The sequence below is a fragment of the Archocentrus centrarchus genome, chromosome 7, assembly GCF_007364275.1.
Source record: "Archocentrus centrarchus isolate MPI-CPG fArcCen1 chromosome 7, fArcCen1, whole genome shotgun sequence".
In the NCBI taxonomy this organism is placed as follows: Eukaryota; Metazoa; Chordata; class Actinopteri; order Cichliformes; family Cichlidae; genus Archocentrus; species Archocentrus centrarchus.
The window spans coordinates 25,166,181-25,184,218 of NC_044352.1; the positions used below are offsets into that span (position 1 = coordinate 25,166,181).

The window sequence follows — 18,038 nt, forward strand, 5'->3', positions numbered from 1 at the left end:
CTGGATATTTGTGAAGGAATGATTTGTGTGGCCTGTGAGTGACCTGTGTGGAAAGAAAGTGACTTTTGAGGCTACAGAGTGAGCTGTGGCTATCGAGAGGTGAGGTGTAGGTTAAGGGCAGTGAAAGGAGTAGAAAGTAGTATAGGAAAAGGAGATGAATGGTAGCTTTTTAATAGGCTTGGATAAACATACAATTATCGGGTAGGATTATTTAAAAATAGGGACAGATTAAACATTTTTGAATTGGACCCAAAAATAGTAAGGGAGACAGAACTCATATAGGCTCTACATTTCAGGGATGCTTTTGATGTGGAAATTACACTATGAAAGGTAAGTGGTAAGTCTTTTCATTTAAAAAATGTAAATTTCTATGGAAAATATGAAAATAGAGCAGGATGTCTGGGTATCTTGCTAAAGTGGTTTCATCTCCAGAAGTTACAAACCAAGCGTTTGTGGGCTGGGAGACCTCAGAAAAAGTGAAACAGAAAGCGTGACTTTAAAGTTGGTGATAAAGTAATGTGCCAAAAATAAGCACTGGAGAAATGGTGGGATGTAAAGTTAAATGCTGGGGCTGTGTTCAATAATAGAAATTTGTCAGACTGTGCAGAGTCAGCACGAGGCAGCTCTCCAAGTACACAACTGGCCAAACAGCTCTCATCTTTGCTTACCCACCATGGTCTCCACTTCCACATTCTGCCCTGCAGTTCTACCATGTACTTCACCACCTGAGATTTGGCACTTTCTTCATGCCTTCTAGCTAAACAACAGCTCTCTTAAGTGGAGCCTGACCCTTTGGAAACTGGTAATCGTGGACTTTTAGAGATTCTGTTGTCTTATTGCAAGTTTTTTTTGCCAGTATCTATCAAGACTCAAATTTGGTTGGGGAAAATAGAAATTTTATAGTGCGAGATTCTTCTGTACAGATTTCCAAGAAACCTGCAAGAACACAGTGATCTGGGGTAAACTTGCAGAAAGCGCTCAGAGTTAAAGTGTGCTTCTGAAAATTTTCCAAGCTGTTCAACAGACCAGGCAAAAAAAGGACATTTAATTAACCCTTAGAAAATGACTGTTTTTAGCATGGGAACACTACAGGCCTAAGTAAGGTAAGATTATGAATACTCACAATGAATAAATACATGGATGTAACCAGATAGGGGAGGATTCATTGATCCATTCATTTGTGTTGTGATTTTGTGTGTTTGTATGTTTGTATGTTTAATAAAAATCATGAGCTCTTCACTAAATGTGGCTTTTGTCTGGAAGGCCTCAGTTGCTCCCTGTGGTCATGACTGACATCACTCATCCTCATCAACCTGACGGAACATGATGTGGTGTTATTAGGCGTAAAAATAAGAGTGCTTTCAAGTCAGAGGCCCGAACCTAGCTCCTATCGATGTGGAGCAGTAGCGGCTCTACTCTGAGCCCCTCCCAAATGACTGCACTCCTCACCCTATGTCTAAGCAAGAGGCCAGCCACCCTTCAGAGGAAGCTCGTTTCCACATCTTGTACAAATGATGACATTCTTTCAGTTGCTACCCAGAGGTCATGACCATAGGTGAGGGTAGAGATGTAGATTGACCAGTAAATCAACTTTGCGTAAAAGCTTTGCTTTTATGCTCAGCTCTCTCTTCACCATGATGGATCGGTGCAGCGTCTGCAGCGTCCGCATCGCTGCAGACGCTGCACCGATCCATCAATCAGACTGACAGATCTTTTTAACTTCCTTTTTTGCAAAATTGTTAAATTGCCATAAGTGGGTGGAATGTTTTCCTTGTGTGTGTGTGTGTGTGTGTGTGTGTGTGTGTGTGTGTGTGTGTGTGTGTGTGTGTGTGTGTGAGATGACTACTTAGGATTATGGGAGTGCGTGATCTGACTGTTCTCAGTGTTTGTAACTTTGTAAACCTTTGACATGCGCAAACAAAACTATAACAGAATAAAGGAAGAAGAAAACCAATATTTATGTAGAATTGTTAAACAAGAGCTGGTAGGCAGACAATGTTCTTGTCTTTATTTTAATGTTTGTAAACAACTGTATATGAATTACTAATTCCATATGTCTCGCATGGAAAATTTTGGTTTTGTCTGAAAATTGTCAGTAGAATTTGCTGTGGAAAGCAAGAGCTCTGAAGACTGAAATAAAATCCCATTAATCAAAGCTCCAGGAAAATTAGTAATCTAATTCAAGTTTTTAATGCTCCTAAAATCACCACAAACCAGAGTGATGACTTCCCAAACTCTCCACATGCAGTTTAAACTGCAGTACAGGAAGTTGTTTGAAGAGAGTGCTAGACTATGGAGTTCAGACTATTTCCTCCTCCGATCAGCACTAAATTCAGGGCGAGTCATGTTAAAGATAAGAAGAAAATAAACCAAACAATAAAAATAACATGTTATCAGAGTATACTTTGACAGCTATGAAAAAAATTCAGACATATCAACCCTACAGCAATTTTGAACATACTAGAAATTGAAGGTGCTTAGTTAATTTTAATGTAAAGCATTCACAAGTCAGTCCTCCTATGAAGGACTATTAGGGCCACATTGAGAAAAAATGAATAAATTGTGCATTTTGAGAATAAAGTCAAAATTTCAAGAAAAAAGTCAAAATACTATTTTGAGAAAAAAAATCGAAGTTGCTAGATCCTAGCTAGATACAAAATGCCTCGGGTAAATGAAACAACTTGATCAGCTGTCTTATTGCGTCTTGTGATTCAACATATCCCCTCTGTACTAGACAAAGGTACAATCATCGATATCCTTGCATCTGTCCAGTGCCAGTTTGTGTGGTTTTCCTTCTGAGCCGATGCAGCTTTCTGCATCTCTTTAACGTCCTCATACTTATCACTACATCGTGTTTTTGTACTAAAAGAGAAATAATTTCCTTGATACTAAAACCGATTCTAAAGTGTAGTTTCACTAACTCATCTAAAGAAGACAGTTTGTAGAGGGTACAGCAGACCTGGCGTGGCAGTTGTTTCACTTGAAAAGATAACTTTTATCTCCACTTTAATCTCTGACTTTTTTCCTCAAAATAGTATTTCAACTTTTTTCTCGAAATCTTGACTTCATTCTCAAAATGCACAATTTAAATTTTTTTCTCAACGTGGCCCTTATACTCCTTCATAGTCCTCCAGAAAATGCAAAAAAAAAAAAAACCCCAAAAAACCCCCAATCTAATTAATTAATTAATTAAGCACAAATCTGGAATTTCTGACCTGCAGTGAAGGAAGTTGTCAACAGGTATGAACTGGCTGAAGGAGCAAGGATCCAAACTGCGACTGATCTCAACATTGTCTCCGGCCAGCAGTCGCACCGCTGCTCGGTTCTCCTCCTCAAACACCTGCCACTGCAGAGACGAGCAGAGCAGCAGGAGGTAGTCATCTGCAGAGAGATGGGAGTGAAAAGAAGTTTTATGGACAAAAGGAATTACAGAAGAGCAACAAAGGAAAAAAACAGGAAAATCAACTCACAGAATATGAATAAAGGATTGGGTCTCATGGCAAAGTCAGGCAGGTAAAACCACTTAATCACATTAGAAGACAAAGGCTGAACAGCTGTTCTCCAGGGGTAATCTACAAAGCAAACAGAATGAAGAGCAAAGCAAAGATTGACATTTTATATACTTTTAAATTAATACTTTTATCTTAGAAAATCTCACATTAGGCCCTCAGAAACTGTAATGTTCTTATTTCTAACATTAACATTTTTAAATGGATAATAAAAATTATTATTTGTTGAACGTGAAAGTTGTTATCAGCAGTTAATATTTTATGGATATTAAAAAAAATATCAGTGGCCAAACTGAACATCCAGAGTTTATATTTGCAGGGTACGGATGCAAAAATGCTACAAATTGTGAAAAATGTACATACCAACACAGAAAGCAGGAGGAATGCCGATGCAGAGCAGGTACTGCAGCACCATGAGGCCTGCTGTAAACACGCAGTATTTAGGCCACACTTCACCAATCGCCTTCCTGCGTCGCCGTGTCAGGACGGCTAATAAGGTGCAGGAATGCAGCAGGGCGTAGAAATCCATCCTCTGGCCAATCACATTGACTGCCACGATTAAACTGATCTAAAAAGCAGTTTGAACATTGTAAGAAGTCAGATATATTCAGATTAAATTAAATAGACATAGAAACACATACTTTAGTCCTTAAAAAGTACCTCAAGTCCAAATTTGTAGAAAAAGAAGTTGATGAAGTACTTGATGCATGGCAGGATGCCGTGATCCAGGTGCTGCCTGGTGATGCCCTGGAAAATAATGCTGAAGGGTGGAGGCTTCAGGCTGTTATGGAGACGGAAGTAGAGCTGGTGACGGTGGACAGTGGCCTCAAACACCAGCAGCCCCAGGACCATCAGATGGTTCTACCACACAGTAAAAAACAAGTATACTAACACTATTTTAGTGGTAGACAAATCAAATTAAAACTGATGTGACTAACTGTGAAATCTAAGTTTCTTAAAAAATCTTTACCCCAATGAAGTTTCATAACTAGTAATCCACTTTCACAAAGCTATTAAAAAGAATTTGCATGGGCACTCTTAGTTAAATGTTATCTACATGTATGCTGCTCAAAAAAATTAAAGGAACCACCTTTTAATCCAAGTATAGCATCAAGGCAGTTAAACTTCTGGGATATTGATCTGGTCAGTTAAGTAGCAGAGGAGGTTATTAATGAGTTTCAGCTGCTTTGGTGTTAATGAAATTAACAACAGGTGCACTAGAGGGGCAACACCTTACCTGGATCCTACAGAGGTTACACAGGTAGTCCAACTCCTCCAGGATGGCACATCAATATGTGCCATTGCTAGAAGGTTTGCTGTGTCTCCCAGCAGTCCCAAGAGCATGGAGAAGATTGCAGGAGACTGTGCTAGAAGGGCTGGACCGGGCTGTTGAAGGTCCTAAACCCATGAGCCGGATCTGTATCTGCTCCTTTGTACAAGGAGGAACAGGATAAGCACTGCCAGAGCCCCACAACATGACTAACAGGTCACTGGTGTGAATGTCTCTGACTTCACGAGGGTGGCCTCAGGGCCCTGTGCTCGCTTCCCGGAACCATGGAGCCCATTTGGCATGTCCAGCCCTGGATGGAGCCCTGTCCTTTTCACAGATGAAAGCAGGTTCACCCTGAGCATGTGACAGATGTGAAAGGTTTGGTGGTGGGTCAGTGACCTCTACAGGCTAGGCAGCAGCACGCTGACTGCCATTAGGTATCAGGATGAAATCCTTGGACCCATTGTCAGACCCTACGCTGGTGCAGTGGGTCCTGGGTTCCTCCTGGTGCACAACAATGCCCAGCCTCATGTGGCGAGAGTATGCAGGCAGTTCCTGGAGGATGAAGGAATTGACACCACTGACTGGCCCCCACGCTCGCCTGACCCAAATCCAACAGAACACCTCTGGGACATTATGGCCCTGACGTCAGGCACGCATACCAACACATGGGGGCCATACAAACTACTGAGTACTATTTTGAGTTGCTGCAATGACATTTTTGCAAAATGGACTAGCCTGCTGCATAATGTTTTCACTTTGATTTTCAGGGTGTCTCTGTAGGTTGATCATTTTCATTTCCGTCAAATGATGTGGCTTTATTTCATTCCAAACACATTACCCAGTCCATATCAGTATAGATATCCAGCATCCCCCCCCCCCCCCCCCCCAATTGAGATCTGATGTGTTTTCAAAGTTTTCCTTTAATTTACTTTGAACAGTGTACTTGTTATGATGCAAAAAGAAAGCAAAGACATGTAACAGTTTTTCCAGACACCAAACTTTGATATGTATCATCTCACCCTTAGGCAGGGGAGGATCCTGCCCTCACACTTGCGCAGTGCTCCACACCAGTAGATGGGGTCAACAGGCTCGATGTAGAGAACAGACCTCCTCAGCAGCTCCACTATGTTTCCCTTCAGCTCTGCTCCATCATCCAGCCCCGAGCTGTTGGAGGGAAGTAAGCCCTAAACAGAGGAGTCAGAATCACTATCAATGCCTGTTTGTGTCTCAGTATGAAAGATGATACATGGACCATGTGACAGAAGTTTGTAATGTGTATACTACAAGAAATAGCACCACATATGAGTAATGCCCTACTTTAGGTTTGTGGTGCTATATGCTGCTGGATACTGATTAGACATCCACTTTTTTAAAACACTTATACAACTAGGGTCACAAATGTACCTCAACACCTCGACTAAACATGCACCAGCAGGTTTGAACCCTGAACCTTCCTGCTGTGAGCTGACTAACCACTGCACGACCACAGAATACAAAGCAAAAAACCCCCCAAAAAACCCCCCAAAACAACAGAAAATAACATAGAAAAGACCCACTTAATCCCACCTGCATAACAGTATAAATACAAAAAACTCACAGCAGTGCAGTTGGAGGAATAATCAAGAGGTTTGATGACTTTGAGCTGGTAAAACATCTTGCACACCACCATGACGCATGCCCACACAGCAGAGATGCTGGATGCCAAAGGTCGTAACCGTGGGAACGGGAGTGCAAATGCCCACAGAACCAGGAAAAGCAAGTTCATCAGAGAAACCTGTGCAAATGGAAATCACAATTTTTGTTTCTAAAATATATGAATACATCATCTAGAAATGTATAATTGTTGTACTTGAATTAGAATTGAAGTTAGTCTCATACAAAAAGAAGAAGAAAAGGTGCAGATAATGGCATTAACTTTTTTTTTATGAGTAAATCAATATTTTTGGCTTTTTTTCTGACAATTTGCATGAACACAGCTATAGATTTTATGGATACATGATCAGAGCCAACGTCCCACCTCTTGCAGTGACACCCAAATTATACCGGAGGATACAATTTTGAGGCTATGGAGCTCCATCAGCCTCCAGCCCAGCTCCTGGAGCCTTCGAATCCCCGACAGACCCTGGATGAGCAGCAGGCTCGCCCGATCCACAATAACAATCCACTTGTCCTCACTGCTGCTTTGCACCGTTTCTAAGAGGAGATCATAGCAAAGGTAGGAAAGGGCATCAGACATTGGTTCATATCACTGCTGCAGCCCCAGACAGTAACACTGTCTTCTTGTTAAAAAAGTAAAATTCTACATAAAAGTCACTTACACACACAAAAAAAAAAAAACAGCCAGCTTGTGAGCATTAATGAAAAACATCAATGCAAGATTTTGTTGTTATATAATGTTTTTTATATAATTATTTTTCCCAGTTACCGTCTCCAGTCATGTCCTCCTGCTCCTCCGCCCCTTTCTCTGAGGAGCTTTGCTGTCCGATGCTGGCCAGAGTCTCCTGACTTTTACCATTCCCCATCTGCTCCTTCAAAAGCCTGCCAACCACAGTTAGTGTGTTTCATTTAAAGTAAATCTGACTGAGAGAAACTTCAAGTGTTCAGTAATAGATTCAAGGGCAGTTTTACAAGTTGGCATATATCCCAGTATGGGTATATACTTATTATCCAAACAAATCATATTCCAAATAAATTCAATGCAATATGAAAACACTAATACTGATCCAATAAATTTAAAAACAACAATGAAGATTCTTACCTTTTCTGTAACTTTTGAATGTTTTCTTTAACGCTAGAAGGAAATGTGAATATTGTGAGCATTTGTAATATTTTAGTGACCTCAATGAACAGCCAATTACTCTTTTTTTAAATTTTATTATTATTGCCTGACTTTTACTACTGTCATATAGCTGAACCATAATCTATTGTTCTCACACAGAAGCAAAGTTCATTTTGGTCCAAACACAAATTTTATCCACAGGCAATAAATGAGCTGTGAGATACAGTTCACGGCGGTGGGTCTTTACACAAATTATCAAAGCATTTGAACTGTGAGTGCAATGAAACATTTATAAAAGAATAAATGCCGTGCTTACGTGTCAGCTATCTCATTGACTGAACTCCTGAGCTCTTCCTCGCTGTATGAAGAAAAGGACAGATGAGACACATACAGAGATACCATATGCAGTGTAGTCAGCACTCAACCAGAACTTAAAAACTGTATAAGTTACTCTCAAAATTTCCCTCAACTTCAGCCTAAAAAAAAAACAAAAAAACTGCCCTTCAAGGTTGTGTTATTGTGCATCTATTTTGACTGCACATAATGTTGTTGCACTTGAACAACATGAACCTCAAAATCTAGTGACTATGCCAAACTGACCTGGCTTTATATCAAGGATCATTAGTGGTAATGAGAGCTGCTGTAATCCTATTTTGTTTTTGTTAAATAATTTCTTTTTATATTCTGTAATTATATGTATATCCTGTTTTGACCATAATATTAAATTAGCATACCTTTTTGTAAAAAAATTAATTGCCTCACTGCCTGTTTAATAATGACCAGATGTAACTACAGTGTGTCTTTATCTGCTACTCATTGTGGTCTTTTTCTTTTAATATAGCACATCACATCTCCTTGTTCAAATCCATGTCAAATGACAATCTTTTTTGAATAGGATCTCTCCCTGCACACATTCCTGCTGTCTCACCTGGAAGTCTCTCTGACAGGTACGTTGTCCAGATCAGTGAGAGCCAGAAAGTCAGAGTTGAAATAATGCAGCTGGAGGATACAAGCCAAAAGGAATGTAGCAGGAAGCAGAATACGTGCAAACAGCTCCACTGTGTCGTATCGTTCCAGACCCAGGTCACGAAGACTGGAGGATCACACGGAAGAAAACACATTTGCATGTGCACATTTATCAAAAAGGGCCAAGGCTGCTAAAAAGTTCTGATAAATTTAACAGACACAAAGAATCTCCTTGCTTCGTATCAAAAAGGCTCTTAAAACTAACAAAACTAACAAAATATAAAACTATTTTGTTAGTTTTATAAATTGTGTTTTGCTCCCAAAGAGCCAGACTTTCTAGTAATTTCTTAAAGTGGTCTTGAGCAATAGTTCTCCAAGTTTTCTGAAGTTGTTTCAAAGGTTTTTTTTTTTTTTTTTGGACACTGGCTGCTTTTTTCACTCATTGTCACTCCAGTCCTTGGACCTGACCATTTTCAGAGGAATGCTTTTTGTTTGTAAAGCCTCTTAACATTGGCCTGTGAATCATTCAGGCATCAAGACACCTAACTAAAGTGTTGTGTCTACACATAACTTAGCAAATAACCTATTTAAAACTGTATCATTAGACAGTTTGTTATTAGGAGCCTATCACATAAACATATAATTTGTTCCTAATTTTTTTTGTATGTGCAAAAATGGCAACAATAACACATTTTGACAGGCATAGCATTTTATCAACAACAAGGTGATTCCCTAAGAGCTATAAGCCAAAAACATGGCATGGTGTGCATTGTGTCCTTAAAAAAATCTGAGGAAACTGGACAAAGGGAGGACAAAAGAAGAAGTCACAGATCTAAAAAATCTACAACAGATGAACAGTACCTAAAGTCATGTCCTTAAGAAATAGGAAGTAATCCATCTCTGATGAACAGTGGTCTCTTGTACTAAATAGGGTTTACTCATCTTCTATTTGCGCTAGACACTAGCTGCTGCAATTTAAAGTGCTTCACAAACTCCATCTAACTAACGCCAGGCTAGCCAAAATATCACCGGGTCGCTCTGATGTGTGCGCCAGATGTGGTCACTCACCAGCAAATCATTTACACATGTTCTGGTCATGTCCTAAACTTTCAGCCTTTTGGTCAGATATTTTCATTACACTTGGTCGGGCACTGGGGATTACTTTAGATTTGGATCCCTCTCTAGCTATTTTTGGAGTTTCCTTCGGCCCCCCGATCCCACCCTCAATGCAGCGCGTAGTGGCCTTTTGCACCCTGCTGGCCAGGCGTGCAATTCTTCTAAAATGGAAATGTTCCTCTCCCCCCACCCACAACTGGTGGCTTCGTGAGATCCTGAATTGCATTAAGCTAGAGAAGCTGCGTGCACTCAGGAAAGGCTCTCTTGACAGAGAACAGAACAAAAGGCAGAAACATCCAAAGAGGAGCTTTGAATGTCCTTTAAGAAGCCTGGAAAACTATTCCTGAAGACTGCCTAAAAAAAATGACAAGAAAGCTGCCTCACAGATTTCAGGCTGTGTTGAAGAATAAAAGTGGTGACATCAAATATCAACTTTCAAATTTATTCGATTTTTCACAAACTCTGCTTTTGCCTTATTTTCATGTATGTTTGCACATATTTCAAGAAACTGCTGCACCTATTTCCCATTGTCCAAGCAAAATGCAAAAGAATCAGGGAGTGGGGAAAGACTTTTGCACGGTACTGTATGAGACTCACCCTTCCTCTGACATGCCCATGATTTGTCTGAACAGCCCAGACACACTTCTGAACTGGTACATGTAGATGGCTATCAACACCACCATGGAGTAACCGACAACCACTGCCCAGAACGTCTTCAGGAGTCGGCGCCACATGTCATAACGAATCTAAGAAAAAAAAAATTCTGCTATAAGTTTTGGAAATAACAAATTAATATTATATAATAAAAAACCCATAAGTACACATTTAAGAACAGAGCAGCCTAATTACATTTTGAGCATCATGAATGACAGTGTTGTATTTGTCCCTCTAACTGCATAGTATGTAAACCACCAGGGCAATGCTGATGTTGTCTAAATAGACATGTTATCTCCGCAGCCATTAGGCCTTCCTGTAAGTGCCTACTGTCTTTCTAAAAGGTCAGCAGAAACATAATATGGGGAAGAAAAAAAGCTCAAAACTAGAGTAAAAAATGGCTGTGTATGTGCTTATTAGTCATAATCAATCCTTTTAACTGGAAAAGAATATTGATGAAGAGTACACAGTCTGTTTTTGTGAGCGTTTCCAGATTTTATATAAGACCTACACCCACTGCACAAACAGCTGAATGATTCACTGATGTCAGTTTAGGAGTCAACACATTACAGTGTAAGGTGAACCTTAAATATATTGGCTTTATGTGTTCTGCAGCAACATTTTACCTATAAAAGTGGATTTCCTTTCCACTTAGGGACACATTTCAAAATCCCATTTCCCTCTTTCATCCACTTTACTATATGTATGATACTGTATACTGTTAAGAACATACAACACATAGTCAATAAATGTATACATTATAGTTGATTTTTACACATAAGAGTACCAGATGTAGGGCGTCCTGTGAGCTGTGAACTACAGTCTGAGATCAGTCTACTTCATGTCAGAGGGCAGAGTACTAAGTTACTAACCTGGTAGAGAACAACACAGAAGAGGAAGAGGACAATGTAGAGGATTTTGTAGACGACCACCTGAATAAATGAAACATGAAAAAAATAGCATTTAATTATTGTTTGCATGAAATGGAAAAAATTCTACCAAAGATTATAGAGATGACGGGATCCAGTGACTTGTAGGACTGTACAAAGGACTTATTTTCTTCTTTTTTGTAAATAAGGTTTTACTAGCAGCCAACAAAACATGCACTGATATTCAACAGTGAGAAAGAAGGAAATATATGTGAAAACAACAATAATAATAATGCTATCCTTTTTTGACAATTAGGAGGCTCCCAAAGATCATGCTGAGAATTTTGGGGAAAAATTACTTTTGCCTTACAATCATGTTTGCATTATTTCTAACGTATGGAGAAAGGCAGTGCTGTATTATGACACAGTATTGTGTATTATCAGTGGGCTCTCAGATGATGTGAGAGTGCACTGATGTTTGCAGTTACAAAGGTGACTGGAAGCACTGGTTTAGCCCACTGACCACAGACAAACTATCTTTAACTATAACTGCAGATTAAGATTGTGCAACCTGTACTGTAAGTAGATATAGCAACATGCTTGTTTTCAATGGATGTAAGTATGACTTCATGCCGTGGCTGTGTTGGATGAGCATTACTGAAGGTGCTGTACGTTGGTAACATGTCACTGAAGCACTACAGGTTCAAATACGAGGGTGGGCTGAAAAGTTCATAGGCTGACTAAGAAGGAGTTACCATACAGTAATTAAATTTGGCATGACTGAAATTCAACCTTTACTGATGCCAACTGCATGTTTTCTTTGCAGATAAACCCACATTGAATACAGAATGAGGACTTGGAAAAGTAGTACTACAGACATTTTGTGAAAATGGATCAAATTTGGCACCGTGGTGTTACCAAACATCTGAAGAAAAAGGTGTTAGCCCCCAAGGACATTCATTCATGACATGGTTGCTACATTAGGGGATGATGCTCCAGCTGTATCAACTGTGCAAAATTGGGCAGCTGAATTCAAGAGAGGTAGGGAGAGCCTTGAAGACGACCCAAGGTCCGGATGTCCTGCCACAGCCACCACCCAAGAAAACAATGACCGTGTTCACCACGTGGTGATGGATGACAGACATTTAACTGTTAATTAGATAGCTAATGCTGTAGGCATCTCCCATGAACGAGTTGAGAACATTCTGCACAATGAACTTGGCATGTCAAAGGTTTTCGATCGGTGGGTGCCACGACTTTTGACGCTTGATCAAAAGCGCACCAGGCTGGTCATGTCGCAGGTGAACTTCTCACTTTTTGAAGGAAATCCAGCCGGTTTTCTTGAACGTTTCCTCACCCAAGATGAATGTTGGGTTCACCACTTTGAGCCAGAGACCAAACAGCAATCCATGCAGTGGAAACACCCGTCTTCTCCCTCACCAAAGAAGGCCAAGGCGGTGTCATCGACAGGGAAGGTGATGGTCTTCGTCTTCTGGGAATGCAGAGGGCATTGTGGTCATAGGCCAAAAAAAGCCATACTATCAATGAAAAATACTATGCCAACTTGCTGGGGCAGCTGCAAAAGGCAAAGGGTCCTGTTTCACCAGGACAATCCTCCTGCACACAAGCCCATGGTTGCAATGGCTGCTGTGCACGACTGTGACTTTGAGCTGGTTGATCACCTTCCAGATTCTCATGATTTGGCACCATCTGACTATTTTCTGTTCCCCAACATGAAAAAAAACACTTGGCTGGGAAGCAATATCGGACCGATGATGTTGAGGACTTTTTTGAGGGTCAGAATGAGAGCTTCTATACCACGAGAATCCAAGCGCTGCAACACCGATGGAAGAAGTGTGTGGACTGCAGGGGAGACTATGTTGAAAAATAAAACACATTTGGTCAAGTTTGACCATTGCATTGTGGGCAGTCTATGAATTTTTCAGCCCACACTCATTACACTACACTACACTACAACAGACTGAACCACAGCAGCAGGAAGAGTTCTAACAGTAACCATACCAGCCACAGCTCCACCTGTCACAGCAGGAAGAGGAGCACCATCCATGCTCAAACCAGCATCTGGTGAGTAATGGGCACTAAATGTAATGGGAATGCAAAATGAATACCTTCTCCCGATGATATTTAGGGCCTCTGTAAGTAAAAATCTGACTTATCCCATGCTACATTTTTAAGTCTATCATTAGATACCTTTCCAGAGAAGCTGACCACAAAGAACATGGAGCAGCAGAAGAGGATCCAGTACTTCACCAGCAACCCCTTTACACCTGAGATCACCTTAGCTACTAGAGGTGACGGCTGATTTTCCTCCACTGGCAGGGAGGAAACAAGGAGGCAAAATGATAAGAAAAGGCAGGAAATATAGCGAGAGAAGGATTAAACTTAGTGCCCAGGTAGGAATTGACAGACATCTTCTGAGATATGATCTCTAGAAAATCAATGTGAAAATAAATTACTTGGCACAACTTTGACTTCATCCAGAGATTCCGCCTTCATGCTCTGCCCCTCCTGTCGCTCCTTCAGCTGCTGACGAAACATCAACCAAAAGCTGAAGGTATAGAAGACCTGCAGAAAACACGGTATATCATAAGCACAAAGTAGATATGAACAATTTTAATCTTAGACCACTAACGTCAGGTCATGTTCACCTATGCGATTTTAGTCACGCGATTTTCATTGTGTTGCTACTGTCCAAGTTGCATGCAGAATTCATATGATCAAAAAATTTTATAGTCAGTTGGTCATTTTTCTCACAAAATGCAGGGGTTTTTTTTGGGTTTTTTTTGCTTACCTCTCCCACAGTTGTCAGTAACGCAGGGAGACTGTACCTTCACAGGACAAGGTCCATCCCAGGAAAGGGTGGACCAAAGAACAAGTTCCCAGTTCTGTTATTATTGCTTTTATTTATTTATTTTAGCAATTTTTTCATTAACCATTCCCTAATTTTCGAGCCTTTTTATTTAATTTCATTTGGTCTGAATGTTAGTGATTCTGGGTAACGGTCATGTTTTTGACAGCACAAATATATAAATCATTTAACAGTGACACACGCACACACAAAACCAATATAACCTACATGCTAAGTCAGGTCTGAATGCAGATGTCTTGTTTTTAATGGAAATTAGATTATTCCTGCTCCTTATTGCCCTATCACGGCTCACCTTTGCTCCCAGGTGGACGCAGGGCGCAGGGTGATAGCTGTTCAGGTCAAAGTCCACTATGACCGCGGGGGGCAGACCCGGGTACAGCTCGGCCCGGCTCAGACGCAGCCCACTCAGGAAGCCGAGCGCCACCAGCACGGTACCGTAGATGGCGAGGAAAGGGGCGGACATCATGGCATACCGCCGCCTGTCTCTCATCATCCAAATAATACAGGACCACACAAGCAAGGCGAAAGTCAGCCAGTTGTTGTAGGTGATACTCCAAATCTGTATGCAGTAGATATCGTAGCAGAAACAACGTTTACTGAGTTAGGCCACTGATGCCCTCTAATGTTAGCTATTATTTAGCTCCATAGCTAAATAATAGCTAACATTAGTAAAGTAACAGTTTGTCAAATACAACAGTTACATAGTTTATCGGTTCAAGTAGCTAGCATTGTTAATATTGTGAAATTATATTTAACCTCATAACGACATAGTTAACCTGCTATTAACCAGGCAGTTTGCTTACTTTACTCACCCAACTGTGGCTGTTTGAGCTAAGTTCAGTCAGTTGGACAGTTGTTAACTAAAGTTAGCTGTTCAGGCGTTTATCAATCAACAACACTGTAATTTGAAACAACTATTTCAGCCCCTTATAAGTTGGTTTGGTCTTTTAACAATAGTACTGGCTACATGTAATTTTTTTCTTTCCTTTTTTTTTCAGAAAAAACAAAAAACTGAACCAATTATTGAAAATTTGATTATTTGGGCAAAAATAAAATTCCCAGGCCATTATTTTAGGAGGGTGACAATATGCTAAGTAAAAATCAGAGTTATTATAATTTTCTGTTTTTTAATTACTTCCACCAAGGAGCATATGTTTTTGGTAATGTTTACATGTCAATCTGTCTGTAAACTTGATAGCGCAAAAAGTTTTGAATTATTTCTGATAAAATTTTGTAGGGGTGTAGAGTGGAGTCATGTTAAGGTGCATTAAAATTTGGATTCAAGGTTTTCTATTGACAAAAAGCCTTATAACTTAGAAACTATGATTCTTACAAGTGTGGTGTGTATTGTCAACATATAGAAAGTATTCTATACAGATTATAAATATGTCACATTTGACCTCCGACCTCTCTGTCAAGGTCAGTAGATTGATCTGAAGGTCAAAGTGATAATAATGTTGTATAGAGCTATTTTAAACTATGTTTCTTCCTGCCATTGTAGTTAACTAAAATGTTTTATGATCTAGTTTTGGTTTAGTTTTAGTTAACTATAATAACCTTGGTAAAAATAAGAAGTTGCACTATGTGGTGGAACTAGGCTCTGAGAAATTGTGAAACAAAAAAAACATTCATACATCTGTTTGATTGTTTGTGCTTTACCATCATTATGATAAGGCCGCTGACATAGCTGTGTTTTTGCACCAGCTGACCAAAAATGACCAGCCCACTTGGGCCTGAAGGTGGAGGCAGGGTCTCTGTCAGACTCTCATGGACCTCCTCAGTCTTCTCCTCCATGTCTTCCTCGCTTTCTGTGTCTGGCAAAAGAGAAAGTAACAAATGTAATGAAAGAGTTCAGTAAAAAATAAAAGTCAATTAGAATAAAATTACACTGAAAAACATCCATTGCACAAACCATCTGGGCCTGTAGCTCTACAGTACCTGGAGTCTTATAAATGGCACTTCAGCAGCTTAAATGGCTCCATGCTTTAGTGGTTTACATATTTGCCTAACAAGCAAAAGACCTCTGTCTTGGTCCCGGGAGAAAACACAAATCCCTTTGAAGTTGTGTCAGGAAGAGCATCTAGCATTTAAAAAATCTCAAATCAAATCAAATATGTAGTGACCTCTTATGAATAAGGGAGCAGATGAAAGTAGCTTAACCTTTATAGGAAGGCATGTAAAGTATTCTTGAAGCTTCAGGACACTTTCTTTACTGTAAAGTACCAGTCAAAAGTTTGGACACACCTTCTTATTCAATGTTTTTATTTTTTTTCATACATTGCAAATTAATACTGAAGTCATCCAGACTATAAAGGAACACATAAGGAATTGTGTAGTAAACTTAAAAATGTTAAACCAAAATATGTTTTATATATTAGATTCTTCAAAGTAGGCACCTTTTGCTTATAAGACAGCTTTGCACATCTTGGCATTTTCCCAGTCAGCTTTATGAGGTAGTCACCTGGAATGACTTTCAGTTAACAGCTGTGCCTTGTCAAGTGTTGATTTCTTGAATTTCTTGCCATCTTAATGTGTTTGAGACCACCAGTTGTGTTGTGAAGAGGTAGAGTTGGTACACAGGTATTGGAGTAAAGTTCTAATCCATATTATGGCAAGAACTACTCAACTAAGTAAAGAAAAACAACAGTCCTGTCATGGAACGCTGTGGCAGGCAGGATTGAGGACCCCAATATGCAGGACACTCCAGACACAGACTTGAACTTAAATACTCAGCTTTATTGCTGAAACTCACAACTACAGACTTGACTGAGAATTAAAACACAAGGCAGAACACAAAGGCAAACAGTGAGAAGACAAATGACAACACGACAAGGAACATACACAGACTGAGCACTTAAATACACACACTAGGTAATCAGGGAACAGGCAACAGGTGAGGGGCAAAGCTGAAAGTAATTAACCAGACGAGACAAGGGGAAGCAAAACTAAACACAAAGCACCAGGAATACAGGACTATCAAATTAAAACAGGATACACACAGACACAGGACAGATGCAGGGGAGACAGAAACAAAAGGAACTAAACCAAAACTAACAAGACAGGAAACTAACCAAAACTAACCAAAACAAACTAGGATATAACAAAACTCAGTGAAAACAGAACTAAACACAAAACACTGGGCACACGGCCCAGGACCACGACAAGTCCAACATTACTTTAAGAAATGAAGGTCAGTTAGTCATCAACCATCAAACATTATGTTGAAACTGGTTCTCATCAGGACTGCCCCAGGATAAGTTCAGCAGTTACCAGCCTCAGAAACTGCAAGTTAACAGCACCACAGATAAGAGCCCACCTAAATGCTTCACATAGTTCAAGTAGCACACACAGCTCAACATCAACTGTTCAGACTGCATGATTCTACTTTGAAGAATCTAAAATATAAAACACATTTTGGTTTGTTAACTACATGCTTCCTTATGTGTTCCTTTACAGTCTGGATGACTTCAGTATTAATTTACAATGTAGGAAAAAACAATAAAAACATTAAATGAAAAGCTGTGTCCAAACTTTTGACTGGTACTGTAGTTGATGAAATCATGTATTTAGTGTGATTACCATGAGATGGTGAGTCTTTGCCTTCATAATGTGATAGAGGGTAACAGTTTGTGTAACCTTCCCCTTCTAATGGACATCCCAGACTGTTGGTGTGGAGATCTTGCCAGGAGTTTCCAGGCATCAAAATCATTGGCTGAAGAGAGAGAGCTCATTATACTATATTCTTACAACAAAAACTGTAGGATAATCACTAAGAAATTTTAAGCAAATGCACACCAGATGCAAAATTTACAGTGAGTACTTAGGGGTCGCACCATACTGAAGTATGCTCACCTCATCGGGTAGATAGGTTTCCTCATCTGTGCTACTCAAAAGCTGAAAAGGGAAATTTGAACTCATTATGTGTTAAAATACTGATGTGTAGCAGTAAAACTGTGTGATGTCCACTAAGCAAGTGAATTCA

The 18,038-nt window shown here is 39.9% G+C and overlaps 1 protein-coding gene across 1 annotated transcript in view; it reads right to left on the reverse strand.

Annotated features, from left to right (window-relative positions):
* The window catches only part of LOC115783653 (piezo-type mechanosensitive ion channel component 2), a 46,075-nt gene that overhangs the window by 19,718 nt on the left and 8,319 nt on the right, over positions 1–18,038 (reverse strand). The window contains exons 10-28 of the mRNA XM_030734576.1: positions 17,909–17,950; positions 17,636–17,768; positions 15,716–15,870; positions 14,349–14,615; positions 13,644–13,752; positions 13,378–13,499; positions 11,170–11,229; positions 10,241–10,389; positions 8,490–8,654; positions 7,878–7,919; positions 7,541–7,573; positions 7,208–7,320; positions 6,800–6,975; positions 6,380–6,556; positions 5,802–5,966; positions 4,170–4,370; positions 3,873–4,077; positions 3,471–3,572; positions 3,216–3,381 (exon numbers count right to left, since the gene is read on the reverse strand). Of these exons, the coding sequence (XP_030590436.1) occupies positions 3,216–3,381; positions 3,471–3,572; positions 3,873–4,077; positions 4,170–4,370; positions 5,802–5,966; positions 6,380–6,556; positions 6,800–6,975; positions 7,208–7,320; positions 7,541–7,573; positions 7,878–7,919; positions 8,490–8,654; positions 10,241–10,389; positions 11,170–11,229; positions 13,378–13,499; positions 13,644–13,752; positions 14,349–14,615; positions 15,716–15,870; positions 17,636–17,768; positions 17,909–17,950 (2,582 nt within the window). The remainder of the gene's footprint in view (positions 1–3,215; positions 3,382–3,470; positions 3,573–3,872; positions 4,078–4,169; positions 4,371–5,801; positions 5,967–6,379; positions 6,557–6,799; positions 6,976–7,207; positions 7,321–7,540; positions 7,574–7,877; positions 7,920–8,489; positions 8,655–10,240; positions 10,390–11,169; positions 11,230–13,377; positions 13,500–13,643; positions 13,753–14,348; positions 14,616–15,715; positions 15,871–17,635; positions 17,769–17,908; positions 17,951–18,038) is intronic.